This window comes from Plasmodium sp. gorilla clade G2 (genome assembly GCF_900097015.1).
Source record: "Plasmodium sp. gorilla clade G2 genome assembly, chromosome: 14".
NCBI lineage: Eukaryota > Apicomplexa > Aconoidasida > Haemosporida > Plasmodiidae > Plasmodium > Plasmodium adleri (nom. inval.).
The window spans coordinates 1,556,124-1,574,524 of record NC_041706.1 but is presented as its reverse complement, the minus strand read 5'-3'; the positions used below and the strand labels follow the sequence as shown (position 1 = coordinate 1,574,524).

Here is an 18,401-nt window from a genome sequence, read left to right as displayed (position 1 = left end):
AAAAATATATGTACACATTATTTTATTATTATTATTTTATTACTGTATACTGTTATGTAGTTGTTTTTCATTATTTTTCAAGCTGGTCACTGTTCGCTCTAACGAGCTTAAATAAAAGTATAAAAGCTTCTTCTCCTTCTAAATATAGAGAACAAGAAGAAAAGAAAAAAAAAAAAAAAAAAACTTCTCTTTTGATGCAATATAATATTATATATATATACATATTTATGTATTTATATTACCTTAACCCTTTGTAACATTATTTGATATGTATATTTTGAATGTTTAAGATTTTCAAACTTATTTAAAATCTCTTCATTTTTTATTTTTATTTCTTCATATTCCTTAAATAATAATATATATATATGTGCTTGTTTGTTATCTTAAAATATTTTTTTATATTATAATTTCAATATTTTACATTCTTTTGATGCCCCAAGGATATCTTGTTAAGCTTTAATTCTCTGTTCAATAATTCTAGATTTTTCTATAAGATTAAAAAAAAAAAAATAAGGATGTATAAAAAGAATGTTTATAGACTTATTGGCACCTATATGTAATTATTTTTCCTTCCTTTCGTTTGTATTTTTTTTTTTTTTTTTCCTTTACTCTTGTGTGTTCATATTTATTGAATGTGGATTCTCCTATTTCTTTTATACAATTAAATTTTTTCTTTACTGAATAAACGATATCTTCAGTGTTTTCATTTAACTTTTCATTGTCTTTCTAAAGGTAGTGAAAGGATATATATTATAAAAATTAAAATAAAATAAATTATAGTCATACATAGAAATATAATGAAAAAATGATACACACATATATATATATATATCTATGTATATATGTTCATACAATTTATATTATTTTTTTTTACTTTATAGAAAGGTACTAAATCTTTTAAGTTTGTTAACTTATCTGTATTTTGATTTTTCATTTGTAATATATTAAATGTATAAATATAAAATAATTATTATTAAATGAATTGTTTAGGTTTATTTATTTTAATGCTTTTTATTTCACATTTGTAGACGTATAAATGTACGATGTATATAAAAAAAGGAGATATAAATTATTAAAAAAAAACATACCCCAATAATATTTATCAAAATAAATAAAAGAAAAGAAAATATATTTTTTTATCATTATCTTAAAAAATATATATGTATATATATAATTTTATTTTGGAACACAAATATTTTTTTAATTACAAAATAGACACGAGATAATAATATACTCATATATGTATATTTTATGTATATTAATACATATAGACATTCATAATTTATATTAATTAACTTTTTAAATAAAAAAATATATATATATTAATAATCTCTCGTATATTTTCTTTTTTTTGTACCTTATAGAGATACGAATATTAATAATATTTTATTATATATACTAATGATTAATTGTTTAAGAAAGGAAAAAAAAAAAAAAAAAAAAAAAAAAATTAATTTAAACATAAAAATAAAAATAAATATAAATAATATATATATATATTTATGTGGGAACAAAAAATAAAACATATACATTTATATATATATATTTTTATGTTGTTACTATAAAAAAAAATTGTGCAATAATTATTTGTGAATCTATTTATAAAGATGTAGATAAAACAGTGCCTATTACATTTATCTGTGATATGCCCCCATCTGGAAGTATAGATATTTTGAAATGTGTTGCTGTTCTTTCCATATGTGTCAAATTATATTCTAACAAATTAAAATGAAAAAAAGTTTTTTTTTGATTTGTTGTTGTTATTTTGAATGGTGGTAATTGTATCCATTGAATTTTTTTTTTTAATAATTTTTCATCTTCTTCAAAAATTTTTTTTTGTTCTAATAAATTTAATGTTAGTATATCTATACAGTCTAATAAATAAATTTGTATACATTCCGGATGATCATATTTATAATTTCCTATATCTATACTAAAATTTTCTACAATACCCCTTACACCAAATTTAAAAATTGAAGTATTACAAATAGAATTATTTGTAAGAGTTCTTAATATAATGGGTGGTCTATTTATTAATCGTCTTGTACAAAACCCATCAGTTTTATATGAATCGATAATATATTTTGGATGTCCTTTATATATATGATCACAATGATAATAAATTAATGTACAACCATTTTCAGGTTTATTTAGAAATATTTTTTGTTTAGATATGATAGTATGTTTTTTAAATATCGAAATAAATTCACCAAAGAAATTAATTTTATTTATACCACCATCTGGATATAAATTAACTCTTATATGTGTCCAAGGTTTTTTAATTAAATCTTCATTATTTATTTTAAAATAATATGTTTTTTTCTTTCCAACTGTTTTTAAAAAATCTACACAATCTGCTTGTAATAATTCAACCCAAGGTGTATTTTGTTGTTCTAATAAATCAGAAATCGATTTATCTATTTTATATGAATCTAAAAAATTATAACTTTTACGTTTAGAATTTTTATCATAATTTACAATATTTTGTGTCCCATGTATATTTTTTATATTATCAACACGTTTTATTGTTTGTTCATTTTTTATATTTTCTGTATCTTTTAATATATCCAAATTTTTTATATTTTCCATATCCTTATTTTTTTCCACCTTTGTATTATCACCTACATTATCTTCTATTTCATTTTTTGTGAATGTAGTAAAGTTTCCAACCTTATCTCGCTCATTCAATATAAATTCTTCTTCTTTAATTATATCATCGATTGAATTATTTTCAGATACTTCAATAGATAAATGAGGACATACATCTTCAGCAATATTATCAAAATTTAATTCAATACCATAAATAATAGATGGATGCTTTAATTTTATTATTAACCATTCATGTCCAACATCTCTTCTTCTTCTAGTAATCCAACCAACTTTATTATCATCACCTAATATGTTTTCTGATTTACTTATAGAATCATCAGTAACAAATATAATCCTAGAACCATAATGTTTTGATAATACATTATTAAAATTAAAGAAATCCACATCATTTATATTTTCTATTTCTCTACATGGGATCCTATTCATCCCTTTACTAACTATCCAATTAAATATACCATTAAATATATTCATTATTTGTCTTATATTTTTTATATCTTTTCTTTGTTTTTTTCTTTTTAAATTATTATCCTCTTCATTTATATCATTATTTATATTATCATCCTCATTCAGTTTCCTTTTTCTACAACTTCCTTTATCGTTCATATTACATAAGGGGTTATATACCCCCCCTTCTTGTTTAGAACTTGATTCTTTCATTCTTCCTCTTCTTTTTTTTTTTTATAAATAAAATGGTATCCACATCAGGATATTACAATAAAATAAAATATATGTATATATATATATGAATGAATGAGATGAAAAATATAATATAATAAATAAAATATGGAATTTTATACACATGAATATATAAATATATAAATATATTTATTTAAAAAATAGTAAACATATTATGTTAAAATTAAATTAAAATATAATATCATATAAAAAATATATATATATATGTAATTATTAGTCCACATTATGTAATAATTTAAAACATCATCACATAAATATATAATTATATATATAATATATATATATATATAAATTTGTGATTTTTTATTAATAAATTTTTTCTTTTTATAATATTTTATTCCATTATATTATTTATATTATTTTTAATATTAAATATATATATATATATATATATATATATATATATATATATATATATTTCATAGATTTATAATATATGGATACACTTGTTTGAAGAAAAAATTAAAAGAAAATAATTTCCCTTTATATATATTTTCATAATAAACATAAAATAAATAATATCATAATAAATAGTAGTATACAAATGGAGTTATAATATTGATATTTGGAAAATGACATCATCTATATATAAATATATATATATATATATATATATTTATTTATTTATTAATATATATATTTTCCAAGTTTTTATTTATTTATATTTAAAAAGAAAAAATATTTTTTTATAAAAATTAAATGTATTTTTTTAAAATATAATATATTTTGTATGTAGTACAAAATTATAATTATATTCATATTTTTATAATTTTATAAACTATATAATTTTTTAAAAACATAAATATATAGATTTATTTATTATTTAATAGGAAAAAATAAAAGAATAAAAAAAAAAAATAATAATAATAAATAAAATATAACATAATATAATATAATATAATATAATATAATATAATATAATATAATATAATATAATATAATATAATATAATATAATATAATATAATATCCATTTCTTATTAAATTACACACAAAATAAATAAATCCTATATATATGAACAAATTAATTAAATATAAAGCGACATTTGTAGTCCCACCCAGAATATAAAAGAAAGAATATAGAGTTAAAATAAAATGATAAAATAAAATTTTCTTATTAAATTTATGGTATTCTTCTTTTTATTGAACAACATAATGAAACATTACAAAAAAATAATTTTCTTTTTTTTTTTTTTTTTTTCTTAAAAATGTAAAAATAAGTGGGAAAAAAAAATGTGGACATTCAAAATGTATAATATAATATTATACATACCACTTTGTTATTAACCATTTAACTTTTATACTTATCAATTATAAAAAAAAAAAAAAAAAAAGAAAATTTAACTCTACGAAATTGTAAATATCTTAAAAATTGTAATACATAATTTTTCTCCTTTCATTATTATATTTTTCGAATAAAAAAAAAAAAATATATATATCCTTCCTCATATTTCAATATTCAAGAGAGAAAAGAATAAATTATCCATATGTGTATTTATATATACAGTTTTAATATTTTAACCTTCTAAAGGTATAATAATATTTATAAAAATAATGAAATATATTATATTAAGTGGTAGTTGTCTTCAATATATATAAAAATATATTTATGTTTATATTTATATTTGTTGTATCCCAAAATTGTTATTATTTAAAATATGGGGATAAAAAAATAAAAAAAAAATTTTGGTATAGTCTTGTTTGGTTTTATATTTTGTTCTGTTGTACTAAAAATATTATATATATATATAATAATGTGTATGCAATTATTTTTTTTTTTTTTATTATGAAAAGATATAAAATATATTTTAAAAAAATATATTTTTTTTGAATAATTATGCATGTTATGTTTGTATCACTTTTGTGTGTATTAATAAGAAATATATATATATATATATATTTTTACATATATTACAAAAAAGTACAAAAAATTTATATTTTGAATAAATATTAATATAAAGACAGAAACAAAAAGAAAAAAAAAAAAAAAAAAAAAAAAGGAATTTATATATATATATATATATATATATATATATATATATTTATATATATCTTTCTTTTTTATAATATATATGTTTTATCATTTTATTTATTAATCTTTGCTTTTTTCTCTTGATCAGTGCAAAAATTGTCTTTAAAAAAATGAACATGTGTCATACAACAATGTGATATATATATATATATATATATATATATATATATATATATGTAAATATATATATCACAATAATAATTATTATTATTATGTTATTATATTATTATTATATTATTGTTATATAATTTTATTTATTTTTATTTTTGCTTTTATATAATGGATGAAAATTATGGGGTGGGTGGAGAGACATTCCAAAGTGCATACCAAAAGGTTGTTCTAAAAGATCGTATATTGAATGAGAAAGAAAAAGAAATAAGTAAAAATCAGTTATTTGAAATAAGCAAAATAAAAGATTACAATTTGATAACACATTATGAATATATCTTAAAATTACATTATTTTAATAGTAATATAAATGTATTAAATATATATAGATTGGTTACATATGAATATGAAAAAAAGTTTGAAGAATTAGCATATAGCTTAAAAAGTAATATATTATTAAGTTTATTAGATATAAATGAGATAAAACAAAATGATAATAATATGATAAATTATTTTATAAATAATTATAATGATATGAAAAATTTTACATATGTAATAGGAAATCAAAAGTATCCAATAGGGTTTCAAAAAAATAGTAATGAAACATTTCAAATATATGTATTTAAAATAATACCTAACAAAACATTATTATTAAATAAAAAAAATGTACAAGATATTTTATCAAGTGGAGAAATACCTAATGGATATGATTCTATAGCAATTGAAGAAAAATTATATTATGAAAAAGTAGATAATAAAGAAAATGAACAAGAAATGGAAGGTTTTAATGAAAATAAAAATAATATAGACAAACATAATTGTAACAAAAGAGAAATGGATGTAAATAATAAAAATAATTATAGCTATATTTATAAAGTTCGAAATTCTGAACAAATATTACCTTTATATTTAATTGAATTTGAATTTAAATGTTTAAGAGTTGATATAAGTATTCCAATATGTGAATATTGTTATAGTACTAAAGCAATTACATATTGTTATAATGATAAAGTACATTTATGTGATATATGTGATATAAAACATCATGAGAAAAATAAAATTTTAAAAAATCATAAAAGAATACATATATCAGAATCACCTTATCAATTTGGTAAATGTCCTTATCATATAAATGAATTAATTGAAAGTGTTTGTATGAAATGTTTTTGTACTTTATGTCCTAGTTGTATTTTAATAGGTACACATTCAAAATGTTTTGATCAAGATGATGATAATAATAATCATCCAATTATGAATATTAAAGATGCATTTATATTATCAAATCAAAGAAAATCATTAAGTGATATTTCTTTACAAAATAGGAAAACACGTATTTTGGAATTATTAAAAAAAAAACATAAACTATTGTCAGAAATTTATTCTAATTATTCCTCTTTACAAAAAAGAATAGATATGTTATATCAATATATTATGAATGAAATCAAATTTTTAAAAAAAAAAAAAATAAATTTTTTAATGTCCTTAAAAAGAGCAGTATTATCAGAATTATTAATTATAGAATGGATGGAAGCCTTTTTTTTTCATACAAAATTATCATTAAATATAAGTGATTTTATCATATATCAAAAAAAACATCAACTTCTAATGCACTACTTAATAAATAATAAAACGAATAATCATCATCATAATCTACTCAAATATATACCACAATGGTTGATGGATAAAATTTCTGTCCATTCAAATTTATATATTTTTCAAGATCATTTTAATAATATATTAAATGTGAACAATTCAGATAAAAAGCATAAAGAAAATATATCCCTGAATAATATAAAAAAAAATAATATAAATGGTTCCCGTTTAATACATCAAAATAATTATACACAAAATAAATTAGATAGTATATATAACATAAACAACATGTTCGACAATACTAATAGAAATACATTTGCTTTATATGATCAGACAAATATAAATGACAAGGATATGTTAAATAAAATAAACAAAAACAAAACTAATAATATTTTATTTGATGATAATAACCATAATGAAAATATAGCATATTCAAAACTGGTTGATAAAACAAAACTAGTTCAAAATGATAACTTACAAGATAATAAAAATAATTATCACATGGAAGGAGATATGAATTATGATAAAAAAAATACATCTCATTTTATGAACAATGAATTTTGTGAAGAAAGTTATTTACTTGACCAATTAAATAAAGATAATAATAATAATATAATATCAGAAGAACGAGGATTATCAAATGATTATACATCTATAATAAATATATCACAAGATTATAATAATAGTACTACAAATATATTATACAAAATTTTTAATAATAAAAGTAATAGTAACAATAATAATAATAATAATAATAATAATAATAATAATAATAGTAGTAGTAGTAATCCTTTTGATTATTCATCGTATTGTACACAACCAGGTACTAATATGAATACATTAAAAAATACATATATATACAAAGAATTATGGAGAAACCTAATGAACTATAAATATATCAATGTTATTCATATCCTGAAAGCACAAAATAAGAAATATTCGTTCCAATTAATTTCATCCCTTTTAAATATATCTAATTATTATAAAAGTTTAGAAGATTTTGTGAAACATATTATTAAACATGAAGTATATACTTTATTAAATAAAAATATAGAATGTGATACTAAGATGAAAATTACATATTTATTAGATAATATTACTACATTGTTATGTATGAGTAATTTAAAATTAGCCGTCATTATTGATACACATATAACAATGTGTTATTCAGAAATAGAACAAAACCAAAAACAATTTCTTATAGATGTAGAAAATATTAAACAAAATGATTTCATTTTATACAAGACATATTTACAACAAAAAAATAATTATAATCAACAATTTATAAATAAGAATGTAAAAAATGAAAAGGATTTTATAAAAGTTCAAAATGAAGAAACTATACATGATGACAAAAATATAGATATTAATATCGAAGAACAAATAAATGATAATGAATTAATAATGACACAAAGACTTAATTCTAAAAAAGTTAGTTTTACAGAATCACAAAATAAAGAAAACCAATTTGTAAAAGAACATACAAAAGATAATCAACCATATGATAATACAATAATGGAGGAAGAAGAAGAAGATAATGATATGAATAGCTTTAAAAAGAATAATATATATAAATCTATTGATTACAATAATATATTTAATAATGATAAAGATAATTGTATTGATGACTTAATAAGTGATAAAGAAAAAAATGAATTGGCTCAATTAAAAATAATAAAAGATTATGTTTATATTTATTTAGAAAAGGTTATAAATGATATAATAAATATATCACATAAAGATTTAAATGATAGTATACGTTTTCTATTTTATACAATACATGATGAAATAGATGGTATTAATAAACAAATTAATTATGAAAAAAAATTCAGTATACATACTTTAACATTATGTCTAGATCTATTTATTAATTCTATATTATATCCATATATTTTTTATATTCATGAATTAAATATTCAAAATAAAAATATGACTCAAAATAATATTTATCAAAAGGTTCTAATCATATTTGGACAGACATTAAGAGAAATATCTATTTACATATTCCAAATATATAACCTTGGAATGTATGATAATAATTTGAAGGTTTTTATAAATAATATCAAGAATAATAATATGTTGAAGAAGAGAATAACAAATGAAAATATGTTCTTCCTCGACGTAGCACAAAAGGTAAAATATATATATATATATACATATATATATATTTATATGTGTTTATATTAATACATATTCATTATATTTTTTTCAATTTTGTATTGTTTCTTTTCAGCTTTTCAATTGGATCATCAAGAATATAGAATCACCCAGATATTATTCTCCTCTAAAGTGGAATTATTGTGAAAGCATAGAAAAATCATATAAAAATGTTGTACAAGAAATAATAAATATAGATAAATCTTCTTCAATTAAATGTGTTAACGACAATGTAGATTATAATATTTTATTTAGTACTAACAATTTTAAAGATATTCTAACATTATGTTATTCTATAATTAAAGAATGAAATTTTAATATATATAAATTTGAGTTTTTAAGAAGGAAATATTATGTTAAAAAAAAAAAAAGAAAAACAAAACATAAAAAAAAAATAAAATAAAATAAAAAAAAATAGAATAAAACAAATATTTTTTTAAAACATAAAGTCAACAATGAATAAACTTTATAAAAAAATTATATAATGTTACATTAGATATATTAAAATTTTATGAAGATGACATAAAAAATTAAAATATACATCATATATATCAAATAGACAAACACACAAAGGAATAGAGAGAAAAAAAATATATATATATAAATATATATATATATTATATATATATATTAATATTATTGAGTAAAATAGAATAAATAATTAGTATTGAGCATAAATTATAAAAAATAAACAAATTCGATAACAATAAAAAATAAATTAAATGGAAATATAAAATATAAAATATATAATATATAATATTTTTATATAAATGTTTATATTTTTTCTTTTTCCTTTTTTTTGTTTTTTTGTTTTTTTTTTGATTTCTCCCCTTTTAGTATAACTTGTTTATATTTTTATATGTTTCTTTCCATCTATCCTGTGGAGCTGATATTCCATAAGATATATGATAATTTTTTGTTTGATTAAATAATATAAACAATACAAGAAGAACATCAATTTTTTCAATTTTATTTAATATTACATTATCTTTCAATATATTTTTATTTTTATATTTTAATGGAAAATGAGTTAATTGCATACCAGATATTTTATCTACAAAATATTTTAAGTCTTTATTTTTTTTATTTAAATATGATAATTTCGAATTTTCAATTAAATAATCTGAGAAGTTATTATAATTTGTTGTAAATAATTGTATACATGATAAAACCTCTTTTTTTATTAATTCCAAATCTCTAGGATTAGTTTGTACTAGTATAGTAAAAAATCCAGCAAAATATTTTTCATAACTTATAAATTCAAATGATGAATCATATGTTAATTCTTTTTTCTCTCTTAAGTAATGAAATAATTTACTATTTAAGATATATTGAATAATATATGAAACTGCATTAAAAAATAATGGACTGGTATATAATTTTTTTTTCTTTTTAAGATATTCATTTATATGGTCTCTATCTTTATCTTTATTTTTAAAATGAAAATCTTCTAAAACTTGACTTTTTATTTTTTCTAATTCGTTACAAATATATTCATCACTATAAATATTTTTATCCTTAAAAACATTTTCATCATTTTTACTTTTTACATTTTTTTTTTTTTCAACCCCACTAATTATTCTTTTTAAATATTCTATTAAATAAAATGATATATGTATCCCATTAGATAAAAATCCATAAGTGTTTGCTCCTTTTCCTACTAATAAAAATATTCCATGTTCTTCTTTTTCTTTTATATAAACATAAGTTGTATTCTTTGACTTTTCCTCGAATTGTGAAAAAGGACATAACATAGGATAATACTCATTTAATAATAAGTCAGAATTAGACTTACATAAATTATCTTGATTTTTTTTGTTTTTTTCATTAAAGGAATATGATTCATTAGATAAGTTATTTGTAGGATGGTTTTCTATTATTATATTATCCTTATTTGTTTTCAAACATACATCTGATCCTTTATTTTCTCCTTCTTTTTCGATTATCTTCCCTTGTAATGTACCAAGATAATGTAATATATAGTAATGTATGAAATCAGAAAAATCACCTACAATAGTTAATTCAAATAAGTTTAAATCACTAAATAAATGTTTCAACATTCTTTGAACATCATCCATGGTAATATTTTCAGTATCTGAAACTTCAAAATTTTGGTATCCTATTTTACCTCCCGTTACGTACGAAATGGTTTGTCCAAGTAAAAGCGACTAAAGGAAAATAAAAAATATAAATAAATAAATACATAAATACATATATATATATATATATGTATATATTAACAGTTTATATATTAATTTTCTTTTAGTAATAGCCTTATAATATTATAAATAATTTAATTTTTTTTTTTTTTTTTTTTTTTTTTTTTTTTTTTTTTTACCTGTAGACTATTTTTATATTCGAAGAAATCCTTTTTTAACTTATCTACTACCCTTGGCAAAGCAGTCTTCTCTATTTTTGTTTCCAAGATGATATTATTTAATATAGAAAAGGCTGAACTTATATTTTCATATTTATTATGTGTATATATATCAATAAAGAAATATTCATCATTGATATCAATATATATATTAATACTCTTATTACTACAATGTATTTCTACATGCTCTCGACTAACATTTTCTATTTCTCCTCCTTCAAATAAACATATGATAGAAAATAATAAAAGATGCACATTTTCTTTCTTCTTTTTTATTATCTCATTATGTGGAATAATTAAACGCATATAAATATTTTTCTTATCTACTTTAGTTTTATATAAATTCACTTTCACACCGTTTAACAATTCATAGTTTTCTATTTCTTTCTGATTTTTTAAGGATAAAACATAATTCTTTAAATTTAATAATGTAACCCCTTTCTGAGATAATTTGTCAACTGTATTATCACATACACTATTGTCATAAATATTATCTTCTTTATTATTTATTTCTACTTTTTGTGGTTTCTCTTTTATATCAACATAATTATTCTTATTTTTGTTAGAAATAAGGGGTAATATCTGTTGCACAGAAGATTTATTTGTTTGTTCTAATGATGTCGTTTCATTAATATGGTCGTTTACCTTATTTACTTGATCATACTTGTTTTCCTTTATATTATAAAATTTTTTAAACATATTTAAATCTGGATTGGTAGATAAATCACAAAGTTGTAAAGATGGAAACACATTGTTAACATCAAAAATGCTTTCATTTTTATCTTGTTCCATTTTATTAACAATAAAATTAAAGATATCGTTTGAATACTTATATTCTCTTTTTTTTTGTGGGACTACATATCGTGATTGAGATAATCTCTTTGTTATATTTTCAAAAATATAATGAGGTGATAGAAGTTTATTTTGTATATTTATAGAATAATTCTGTACATCATTTGTCGAATATATATTGTTAAAAAATAATTTTTTAATATTATTTTTATTAAATAAATTTTGATCTTTCGATGGAACATGTATAACTACGCAATGAGGTTTCATATTAGAATATGGATTAAAAATATTAAACAAATATTGAAAATATTGTTTAGCAAAATTATTTATTTCTTCTAATTTAAGTTTGTGAAAAATTTCTTTTTTGTATTTCTTTTCTCTTTTCTCATTAAGATATATATGTTTACAAGTATTATAATCAATAATTTTTTGTATTTCATCAGTATATGTTTCATTAATTTTAGTTGAATCTAAAATATATTCTTCATCTTGTTCATTCATTTTATTGTTTATATCTTTTTCTGTATCATGATGATTATCATCATGTGGATGTATTAATTTCATATTTTTAGATGAATGCTTATTACTATTACTATTACTATTACTATACGTTTCTGAAATTTCATGTGATATATTTTGATGATCTATTATTTGTCCACCTTTTTTTTCTTCAATATCCTTTAAATCATCTTCATAATCTATTTCATTCATTTTATAATTTAATAATTCATCTTCACTAAAACCATATTTTAATAAACTTTTAATAAAATTATAAAAACATTCGATTGTTTTTTCAAACGCCTTAATGGTTGTTTTAATTTCAATAGTCCTTATAGTAGCTCCTTCATTAATATTTGTATATTCATTAATATCTATACTATTAAATAAATTATTTCTATGTATATTAAATCTAAAGGATAAACAATAAAATATTATTTCTTTTATAACAGATTTCTTCAAATCTTCTAATGTTCGCACACTTTTTATTTCCTCTTTTAATAAAATATTTATATTCACATTATTTAATGAATATTTTATAATTTCAAAACTTGTATTTATATTTTTCATATCATTTTTGTTTAGTAATTTCTCTTCTTCCATATTTACATCATATTTATTTTTTAGATAATTTCTAAATTTTAATTCACACACAACATCATTTTCATTCCTTTTTAATTCTTTATATTTTTGAAGATCAATAATGTTATCGTCATCATATGTGTTATAATCATTTTGTTTTTTATTATTATATTCTTCTTCTACAACATTTTCGTCTGTAACGTTTAACATAGTATTATCATTATTATTATTAATATGAAAATTTTCATCCTTTGTTTGTGTATTTTTTTCTATATTATTCAATTGTATATTGTTTTTTACTTCTTCTTTGTTTACGTTCATATCAGAATTATTACCAAATATATGAAAAACTGCTGGTAAATTTTTATTTCTAGAACGTAATGTACATCTATCATTCAATATATTCAAATATATTTTATCTTCCTCTTTAAGATCTTTACCTTTAATATTCTCTAATTTGCTGGATATTAACTTTTGAGCTATATCAACATTTACATCACCATATACAAAAAAATTAACGTTCTCAGGTCGAAAAAATAAATTAAAATATTCCTTTACATCTTTCTCTCCATATCGCTTTAGTAATTCTAGTTTACCTATAGGCAATCTATGGCTTAACCTAGAAAATGATAAAATAAAAAAATATAAACATGATATGAATGAACTATTATAAATAAATGAATAAATATATACATATATATATATATATATATATATATATATATATATATATATATATGTTAATTATTTATATTTTTTATACCTATTTTCCTTGTGTAGTACTTTTATTATGTCTGAATTCATTTTATATTCTATATTATTTATAATACTGTACTCTGAAAAAATGGCCTTTTTCTCTTTTGTTATCCTCTCCTTATTAAATTGGGTTTCTCCCTTTAGTACTTCTACCATGGTATCGATACATTGTGATAAAATTGCATGCTTGTAGTTAAATTCATCTACTGTGTATATATCATAATCTTCAATATCTTCTTCTCGTATGCTTTTTATAAATTGGTCGCACTTAAAATCGCTATAGAAATTTTCTTTATAAATTTCATTATTAAGACTTACGCTGATGTAAAATACGATGTGATGGAAATCGGTGTATGCATTAGTTCTAATATTTTTATCCACTATATTCTTCCTATTTCTAAAATATAAATATAAATATATATATATATAAAGATGTTAGGTTTTTTCTTAGCATTTACAGAATGAACACAACAAATATCAATATATAAACATATTACATATATATATATATTTCTTTTTCTTATTACTTAGAACCCATATAGGATACATGCTCACACAAGTGACTAATTCCTTGTTGATTTTTCTTTTCATTGACACTTCCTGTATTTACCTCCATATAAACATGTAGTTCTTCATAATTACAATCTATTGGATTAACATAACATTTATAATCATCCGATATTTTGTATGTTGGTAGTATTACATGATTTTCGTTATTCAAAATATATTTTTTCTTATTTACACTTTTTCTTTTCTTATATATTATGTTGCTTAATCCATTTTGTAGTTCATATTTTATTAGGTCTTCGTCCTCCTTCAATTCATTTATCTATAAGAAAAAAAAAAAAAAAAAAAAGTAAAATTTATATTACATTTTTAAAAATGTGTACATTTTATGATATCATCACAAATACTTTTTTTGAAATATATATAAATGACATGCACGTTTACACATATATATTATATTAAATGACATTCTTAAATTATTTCAAAATTATTAATAAAAAAGAAAAATAAAAAAATAAAAAAAAAATAAAATAAAAAGAAAATTATATGCAAAATAATAATTTATTATCCATATTGTAGTTGTAAAGTCTTATAAATCTTTTTAAAGTTTCAACGATGTTTTTAATAAGTTTGCTGGATGAAAATTATATATAATAAAATATTTATTAAACATATATATTTATTTATAGAGTTAGTTCTATATTAAAATTATTATTTGAATTATCATCAATTATTATATTTTTATCATATAAGTTTTTCATATATAAACCGTATTGCTTAGCAAAGTATGTTATGATAATATTAGCACCAGCTCTTAAATAGCTTTTGAATAATTCTGTTATTATTTCATTTTCATAATTTATATCTTCATTTAAATATTTCACATAATTCTTTATCATCATATATTCACCAGAAACATTATAAACAGCTATTGGAATTTCTACATTATCTTTAACTCGATTTTTTATTTTGTGTATTATGTCTAAATAAAACATTGATGGTTTCACCATTATTATATCAGCCCCTTCTACAATATCTGCAACAAAGAAAGAAAAAAAAAATTATATATACATATATATATATATATATATATATATATGTAAAATTAAATATACAATTATATATATTTCCTCATTTTATAATTTATTATTATCTTATATTTTCTTTTTTTACGTTTATCAACATTGTTTAGATCCATATAACTATTAAAATCGTGCTGATAAGATTGCTTGTTTTTAATAAAATTTTTCCTTATGTTAGAATTTAATATTGATCGAAACGGCTTATACATACAAGAGGAATATTTACATGTATAAGATAAAATCAATATATCTCTAAAATTATGAAAATCCAAATTTTTTCTTATCAGTTCAATTCTTTTGTCCATAGAATCACTCGGACAAACGACATCAGCTCCACTCTTGGCTAAACATAATGACTAATGAGGAAAAAAAAAATTCATAAATAAATAAATATATATATATAAATATTTATATATATTGTAAAGATTTATATCCACATAATGTATATAATATTATATATTAAAAGATTCATTTTTTTTTTTTTTTTTTTTTTTTTTTTTTTTAGTGAAATATATTTATAAATCATTACCTGCTTAACAAGAGTATGGACACTAATATCATTGAGTATTTCTTTTTTATCATCATCATATATTCCATCATGTCCATATACGTTATATGGATCTAATGCAACATCTACATATATCATAATATCATCTGAAAATTTTTCTTTAATTCTTGATATGGTTTTACAAAAGTAGCTGTTTTCGTTATATGATTCTTCACAATACACTGTTTTTTTTTCTTCTCTTATTACTGGAAAAAACATAAAATGATGAATATTTAATTTTATACATTCTTCTATCTCTTTTATTATACCCTCTTGGTTATAAGTATAAATACCCTCTAATTTAGTATGTTTCTTTTCCGCATCCTAAAAATATATATATATATATATATATATTTATATGAATAAGGCATATAAACATATTTTATCTATATCGTTATGATAATTCCTATGTTCATTTATACATATAATTATATTATATAATATATATATATTTTTTTTTTTTTTTTTTTTTTTTACTTCTTCGTGTATAAATAATGGATAAATAAAGTTCGATGTCTTTATATTTGTGTTATTATACAATGAAAGTAAATACTTATTCCTCTTTATTCGTCTTTCTCTTCTATTAGTTTCTATATATATATTATTGTTAATATCCTTTGAGAAGTTTCTTATATTATTTTTCCCAGTTATATTTCTGTTATATACATCTTCAATGGATCCTTCATTATTACTTAATATTTGTGAATTCTAATATCAAATTTTGTTTTTTTAAGTTACAGTAAAGAAAATTATTTTAATGGATTGATATTCAAAATAAAGGTAAATAATGGTGCTTAGCAGTCATTAGATATACATACGTATATTTTATATATATATATATATATATATATATATATATATATATTTTTAAGTGCACTTTGCATAAAATTTGAGAAAATTAATAAGAACATATACAACAGCATGGAATGAAATTAATAATGCATATATAAACATAAAAACACACACGTATATATATATAGAAATGCATGTATATATAATATATATATATATGTATATGTATTTTTTTTCTTATTTTATAAACTTAAGAATTTCATTTTAGTACATTATTATTCACGGGAGTATTCCATCTTCTGAAACTTGCTTTCTTACACTATAAAAAGAATAAAGAATTAATATAATAAAGTATATAATATATTTTTTTTTATTTTATATAATTTTTTATTTATATGCAATATATTACATTTGAAGATTTGGGCGTATTTAAAATATAAGCTCTTTTCTTAGTGTTCCCATTAAGACAACAAATTAAATTTATTACAAGTATATACAAAAAAACTACCCCATCTGATTTTAACATTTTTTTTATTTTTTTCTAATTTGTGTCTGATTCAAAAAAAAAAAAAAAAAAAAGAAAAGAACATATTAAATGTAAAATAACATACTAAATGGAATCGGTTCTTTTTTTTTTTTTTTTTTTTTTTCTCTCTATCTTTCAATATATCTGAAAATTTCAAAATTTTCATAATGATAATGAAAGCTTATTCCATAAAAAAGAATAACTTTTCTTGATCATTTTTAACATCTTTTTGGGTTAAAAAAATATATATTTCTATATATCACATACATATATGTATATATGTATATTATAAAATTGGTACACTTTTTTTTTTTTTGTATTAAGTATCATATAAAGGTTATAAAAAAAATATATGAAAATAAGGTGAAACAATATAATACAATTTTTATATATTTGATTTTTTTTCTTTTTTTTTTCTTTCTTGAAATTTAATATATATTCATTTATTTATACTAGATATATATTTAATATTTTAACATAGAATATATTTAAAATATGGAATCACTTTTTATCATTTCCTTTTTCTCCTTATTTTTTTAAATTTTGTAATTGTGTTCAATTAATAGAAAAAAAAAAAAAAAATTATACACTTAAATAAAGCCTCTTTATCTCTTGGGCTTCTATGTACAAAAAATATAAAATAAAATAATATATTAGAAAACAAAAACACAATTATATATAAATAAGTTACATTTTCTTATATTAGATGAATGTGTCAAAGAAAAAAAAAAAAAAAAAAAAAAGCTA

General features: G+C 18.6%; 4 protein-coding genes across 5 annotated transcripts in view; 1 reads left to right on the top strand and 3 right to left on the bottom strand.

The window, feature by feature from the left end:
• PADL01_1440600 (conserved Plasmodium protein, unknown function) overlaps positions 1–934 on the bottom strand; it is a gene marked incomplete at both ends in the record, with an annotated part of 3,244 nt that extends 2,310 nt beyond the window's left edge. The window contains 5 exons of the mRNA XM_028684686.1: positions 44–138; positions 243–344; positions 422–487; positions 610–726; positions 875–934. Of these exons, the coding sequence (XP_028540739.1) occupies positions 44–138; positions 243–344; positions 422–487; positions 610–726; positions 875–934 (440 nt within the window). The remainder of the gene's footprint in view (positions 1–43; positions 139–242; positions 345–421; positions 488–609; positions 727–874) is intronic.
• A 665-nt stretch (positions 935–1,599) lies between these two features.
• Positions 1,600–3,267, bottom strand: PADL01_1440500 (allantoicase, putative; the record flags this gene model as incomplete). The annotated part of the gene is made up of 1 exon (XM_028684685.1): positions 1,600–3,267. One exon carries the CDS (start codon positions 3,265–3,267, stop codon positions 1,600–1,602), a length of 1,668 nt encoding a protein of 555 aa, XP_028540738.1.
• A 2,349-nt stretch (positions 3,268–5,616) lies between these two features.
• PADL01_1440400 (conserved Plasmodium protein, unknown function) lies at positions 5,617–9,505 on the top strand (the record flags this gene model as incomplete). The annotated part of the gene is made up of 2 exons (XM_028684684.1): positions 5,617–9,171; positions 9,272–9,505. 2 exons carry the CDS (start codon positions 5,617–5,619, stop codon positions 9,503–9,505), a joined length of 3,789 nt encoding a protein of 1,262 aa, XP_028540737.1.
• Positions 9,506–10,028: 523 nt separating this feature from the next.
• Positions 10,029–17,654, bottom strand: PADL01_1440300 (the record flags this gene model as incomplete). Of its 2 annotated transcripts, none has more annotated exons than XM_028684682.1 (6): positions 10,029–11,363; positions 11,534–14,063; positions 14,208–14,597; positions 14,728–15,029; positions 17,400–17,447; positions 17,538–17,654. In XM_028684682.1, the coding sequence occupies 6 exons, from the start codon at positions 17,652–17,654 to the stop codon at positions 10,029–10,031; spliced, it is 4,722 nt and encodes a 1,573-aa protein (XP_028540735.1). The 2 variants fall into 2 exon arrangements, with proteins under 2 accessions (XP_028540735.1, XP_028540736.1); XM_028684683.1 differs by lacking the exons at positions 10,029–11,363; positions 11,534–14,063; positions 14,208–14,597; positions 14,728–15,029 and adding exons at positions 15,391–15,743; positions 15,881–16,145; positions 16,319–16,660; positions 16,814–17,044.
• Between the last annotated feature and the right edge of the window lie 747 nt (positions 17,655–18,401).